Genomic DNA, 6,113 nt, shown 5'->3' with positions numbered 1-6,113 from the left:
GCTAGTTCAAGTAATTTGAATGATAAAAAATTAGGCTATAAATTTTACTTAAATCAAGATTTCAATTTAATAGAACAATAAATTAGAATGCGCGCGTATCACATAAAAACTACTTCAGTTAACGAATAGCCTAGCAGATGTAATAAAAATGCAAGTCTTTTTAAAGTTCATAATTTTCATAAAATAAATTAATGTTAAGTGATCAACTCGCTCGCTTGTAAAGTACCCGAATCACTGCTGAAAGCAATAAAATAAAAACTTGAAGATTCCCATAGATTTTGGCTTATTGCCATTCATTTTGAGCAGAATTTATCGTTTTTCCTATTTCTATTCTTGTCGTTTTAGAAATAGCTTTAAACAAATGAGGAAGAGGAAGAACTGTGGATGGAATTACATTTTATGGGAAAATTGGCAGATTTGACAAACATTACTGTTATTGTAACTGCCGATATCTATTGGTCCTACCAGAGAGGAAATATACTCTTAGTTTATAACAGAGACAAAGGATATTAGTAAAGTTTGTCACTGGTCCTACCTTTTATTTACTTTGACTATACAGTATCATGGCAAAAGACTAGGCTATTCAACATAGAAAAAGCATGATAATCAACAGAGAATTCAATTCTCTGATTATATTTATGTTGGGGCCCTAGTGGATGCAATGTTTGAACTCCTCAGATTGATGCAATGATTTCTGCCTCAGGGCAGTTGTTTTTCTTTTACTTTTTTGACGTGTCCCAGTGGGCTTCACTTTAGTGATCCCTTTTATGGAACTATTTAATTAAATACTAAAATACTCATTATTGACTATTAACCATTTTACTTACAACTCTTTTCAGCAGTGGTTGAAACATTTCGATGACTGGCTCATGAAAATTTATTCATTTTCAATTTATGTAAAAAAAGTTTTGTCAAAGAAAAAATTGTACAGACTTAGATTTGGTTGCAACATACTGTGCAATACAATGCGAGCAGAAAATGATTATTTATCGGTACTGAATTTTCTGTTAAAATAACTGAGCTAATTTTGTATATGGCTAATCTGCCCACTTATTTATTTACTTGAAGGGCGAGACCATATTGGGCGTTTTTACAGGCGCTAACCCAATCGGAAAGCTTCCTGCCCTGCCGACTCTAAAAACGTATGAAAAACGCTCAAGTCCACTAATGTACCTCCGTAAACAAAGCCGTAGTGCGTTCATGTGACGTCAGCAGAGGTAGGACTCCTCCACCAACAAAAATTCGTTGATTTCAGCTGATCTATATCAGCTAGTGTTTCTATTGGTGTAGGAGCCCTACCAGTGCTGACGTCGCCAGCTATGGCCTTGTTTACGGAGGTAGTGTTAAGTCTCGCCCCAAAAGTGTTTACCATAATAAAACTTGTTCAGTTTTTGTTAATAAAATTTTAAACTTATGTTAAATTCAAATATCTCGTTTATCAGCACACATATAAATCACAATTCAGTGAATACAATTATTTTATCTACGATAACATTTTACGAGGCAACATTACTCATTATCACTGTCAAGTAAATGATAGTCCTACCAATCAGTACCTCTATGAACAATAATAGAAATTGCAATAAAATGTTGTAATATTGTATAGCTAATAAATGAGACCTGAATAATTATTTCTCATAATACAATTTCAAGGATATGGCTCGGTTGCACAAAAGCCTGTCAAGTTCTAATCATATTAAATGCCACAAGAACCAATCAGAGGAGTCTTCTATTCAAAAATTCTTCACTGATTGGTTCCAGTGCAATTAATTGATTAAAATTCAACAGGCTTTTGTGCAACTGAGCCTTTATGTGTCAATACCTCAATCGAAATAATTACTGTTGTTTCACGCGGTAATTTCAATGGAATTGAAATAACATCTGAATTAATAAATTGTCATTATTGATTCATCAAGTTATACTAAGTATTTAAAAACAACAGTAATTATTTTTAAACAGATCAAACATAATAGATATTGTTATTATTATTGTAGAAAATGGATGAATCAACTAATATTCAAATTACTAATCTACCAATTTGAATCAATATAAAGTGATTCAGATGTGATCTAAATTCTGATTCAGCTACTTGAATAACTATCATGTAGCTTTGGAAGTAGCTATCATGTAACTTTGTGGTTATGGAATCAACGTCATATTATGATAATTAACTCTCAGTTATTATCCAACCTTTGTAAATTAATTGCTCAATTACTCTATAAATTTTTTTATAATTATTGTGAGATTTAACTATTTAATCTAAGTGCATTGAATGAATGGGATGCATTAACTTCATTTATGACGAATTACAACAGTTTAAAGTGAATAACAAATGATTCATGATTAAACTAAGTTAACAAAGGTTTGAACGCAGTCTACGATCTCATGGGTTTCTATATATTTATCTAGATCACATTATCTAAGACATAGATATAGAAACTTATAGAGAATTGCATATCACTCTCTGTGTACTGCAGCCCTTAAAGATCTAGGATTAGGTAAATACAGCACTAGTAGAAACAACTAATAAATCTTTGAAATTCATTTATTGAAATATAAAATATTCATTCTTTATAAAACTTATAGGTACAATAAATTCAATTATTTTCCCACGTCTACAATCACAAAATTGATTCAACTCACTAAGGAAAAATATGAGAAGTTTAATAAATATCAGATATTTAAGATACAAAAATATAAACTGGAGATACTCGATATAAATCTTCATCATAAATATAAACTCTATTCAATGATTTTCAAACAACCTGTAAATGTACACAATTCTAAATAGTTTATTTGTAGTCAAAAGGCACACCACTCTTAACAACGTTACTTCGATTACGGTACATAGAATATATTGTAGATAAATTCATACAAATGTATAAAAACTTCCAATATAAAAATTAATAAGGATTGGTGCAAACTTTCATGGCTCTATCTAAATTAAATATAAGTAAAGATAGCATCTGAATTTTAAAATATAATTTTTAGATGCTAACAAAATTAAATCTTTTGGTTTATGCAAAATTTAATACAGTTTCAGAAATATTGCAATAAGCTTAAGTTATTTGATTAGCGCAATTAATATTGCATGTAAGCAATTTCATTTTACTTAAGAAATGGCACTGATAGAAAAATAAATTAGAAATGAGTATTTTATGAGAACAAGGAATGTGTTACAGTATTTTCAAAAGCAAGTTGAAATACAACAAAATATTGAAGATAAAAATTGATTGAATGTGTGAATAAAATGAAAATATTGGAGGAGGGGGGGTTTGATATACAATTGCTAAAAAATTAGACTACATAGTTTTTAGTTAATAGTACAGTATAAAAATATTAAACATAAAATTAAACTTCAGTACCTATTAGGCCTGCATTGCAATACGAAATTTAGATCTTATAGGCTATAGCCTATATTGTGTTTCTGAAACTAATTTATTACCTATAAATGTTTTGGAAAAATGTATTTAATTTAAAACCTCTTTTATTATTGGACAGAAATAAGCCTAATTAATAATTGTCGCTTAATTAGACATCACATTACAAATTGAGCGTAAGATTGTTTTAATTTATAGCACTTGCAATGGTTCTAATCCAATGCTGAACCTACATCTTATTAGCCTTTACTAGGTAACTTCACCTGTATTTAAATTGTTTTTCTCAGATCCAAATTTATTCTTTAAATTAGCTTTAAATTGGTATACAGTTAATCAATCGCTTATGACTCATAACAAATATAATATTAGCTATGATGATAAGCTTGAAAGTCTGAGTTGGCACTTTTATACTTATGTTGCTAATGTATTCACTCGAATACATTGAATCCAAGGCCTACAATTTAAAAAAAAAATATAAGTATTGCATTAAAACTAACTAATATGAGTATTGAAACATTCAATAGTATGATTCATCTAACATAATAATGTTGAAGGAAGATAAAATGAAACCACAAATCATGAGACGATGTCCTTGGAAAAATCTCATCTCAATAGATTACTTAGTCATTTGAAATCAAAATATGGTCATCAAGCTATGATACCTAACCATTTAAATATAATTTTAATATATTGAAAAAGCAAGTTAGACTACTCTTACTGTAACCATAAAAATTTAAAAGAATTCCTTGTAGAGTACGAGAAACAATAGCAAGTTTAATATGAGAGTGAACATAACCTCCAATGGACAGAGCAGAACTCAATAATAATTGTTAATTTGCAAGGCCTTTCTTCTAAACTGGACTTTATTATACTTTGGTAACACACAATACGGTACCTAAGATGTACTCACAGGTAACGCAAATTATTGCTAGATTTAATGAATTGTATGGTGTTAATTTACTAAGATAAACTTGACTGAACCTACAAGCCAACTCATAAACTTCAATTATATGTACGGTAGGTTAACAAAAGCTTAGGCTATTATTATCTTCACAAATTTGGTTGAAGTGTAATCGAACTTACAATGACTGCAAGATTGATTGATGACTAGAAAAGATACTTTAACCTATAACAAAACCTATACCTGATGAATCTCCGTGATTTTCAAGGAGAGATTGCTTTTGAAATCCTGGAAGGATCACATGGACCCATCAGCTGACACTAATACACAGCCTAGGTCACTTTTTTGCAACATAGCAAATACTGATGGAGTTATTCCACTCTATTAGTGGAAATATAAAATGTCTTGAACACAGTGACGTTTCATAAGCCACTTGAAAGTTAAGCCTTGCACAGAGAGAAGTGCCTGTTAGTTAAGATTGAGAAGGCAAGTCTGGCACAGGCTGGAAGAATAATAAATATTTGATAATATTGCTATAATCAGTAGAGACTAACCTGTTAAAAAGACTGATCAGCAGGCATTATTGCACAGCCGCTTTGCACATGATCCAACACTTGTTGTTTTAAATTGCACACTTGATCCTTCAACTTGTTCACCACAACACTGAGCTCGTTGTTTTCCCCTTTCAACAGTCGAACCTTGTCTTCCAATTTGGCAATTCTCTCCAGTTTGCGTCGTCTGCACTTGGAAGCGGCCACCCTGTTTCGTTGACGTTTCCTTTCCAGTTTGATGCGTTCCTGGCACTCCATGTTGATTGGTGACACGGGAGGCGAGCCAAGGTTGGGGACAGTTTGCGGCTCATCTTTGATGACAACTCCGTTCAGTTCGGTGGAGAAATCGGTTGGATCCATGGAGCCATAGGATCCAGCAGATGAGTTACTGCTACTGGAACATCGCGGCAATTCAACTTGTTGGATTGCTCCTTGGCTGGAGTCGCTTTGGTGCATCTCATTTAGCGCATTGACGAAGCCAAGAACATAACTTTCCTGTTCTTTGGTGGCGTTTGGGTTCCTCGGGAAGAGAGATGGAGTTGGTGTAGGCAGGTTGCCCGATGAGATGATAAGGCGCTCCAGATCAGGAGAGCCTAGCTTCAACTTATGCAAGTCCGGGGACGACAGGACAGGAGCGCCGCAGAATCGAGCACGTTTCGCGTCGTTGTGAGCCGAATTCAAATCCAAAGTCAAATTCCGTTTCAGCTGGTTGACGTTTTGATTGAATGAACCCTCCTCGTAGAAATTTGGCTCCATCTTTGAAGCACTCGAGTTGCGAACCATGGGAGAAGATAACACAAAGTAAAACTCAAACTGTTTAAAATACGCACATCACACGAACAATCCAATCAATAGCACGAGCGAAGTTCACTCCTCAGTGTACAGTTTACGAATGCCGAATATCGTGGTTGTTCCTCCACTACATGCCTTTATCATGTGACTCATTGGGCTATCTTTGGAAACGACGTCATTTTCCAGCGCTCCCATTGGCTGAAAGTGACGCCACTCTCTTCCACGAATTGACTCCCCGTTGAACTCCTTTGAAACTACACACACATACACACAACTTCACTGCATTGTGACATGCGCAGAAGACGAGAGGCTATAGATCCAAATGACGTCGCCCTTCAGCGCTCCACTGGGTATTTTGTCAACTACAACACAAAGTAAAAGGATTAGGCTATTTCTTTTTCTGTGACTTCAATGACGAATTAAAGTTCTAAAATAATTCCTGAATAATACTAACATATTAAAATTTTAATTCAGAACTAATCCCCTAAG

At 33.4% G+C, this 6,113-nt stretch overlaps 1 protein-coding gene across 1 annotated transcript; it reads right to left on the bottom strand.

Moving 5' to 3' along the window:
• Positions 1 to 3,537: 3,537 nt before the first annotated feature.
• LOC111054665 (transcription factor AP-1) lies at positions 3,538 to 5,733 on the bottom strand. Its single transcript, XM_022341733.2, has one exon. The coding sequence runs from the start codon at positions 5,613 to 5,615 to the stop codon at positions 4,839 to 4,841; it is 777 nt and encodes a 258-aa protein (XP_022197425.1). The 5' UTR covers positions 5,616 to 5,733; the 3' UTR covers positions 3,538 to 4,838.
• Between the last annotated feature and the right edge of the window lie 380 nt (positions 5,734 to 6,113).

This window comes from Nilaparvata lugens, chromosome 2 (genome assembly GCF_014356525.2).
Source record: "Nilaparvata lugens isolate BPH chromosome 2, ASM1435652v1, whole genome shotgun sequence".
Taxonomy (NCBI): Eukaryota; Metazoa; Arthropoda; class Insecta; order Hemiptera; family Delphacidae; genus Nilaparvata; species Nilaparvata lugens.
The sequence above is the reverse complement of the archived record's forward strand: the minus strand, read 5'-3'. Positions and strand labels throughout refer to the sequence as shown.

Bases quoted from the DNA above. Each gene is read 5' to 3' on its own strand.
- LOC111054665 (XM_022341733.2), bottom strand. From the start codon at position 5,615: ATGGTTCGCAACTCGAGTGCTTCAAAGATGGAGCCAAATTTCTACGAG.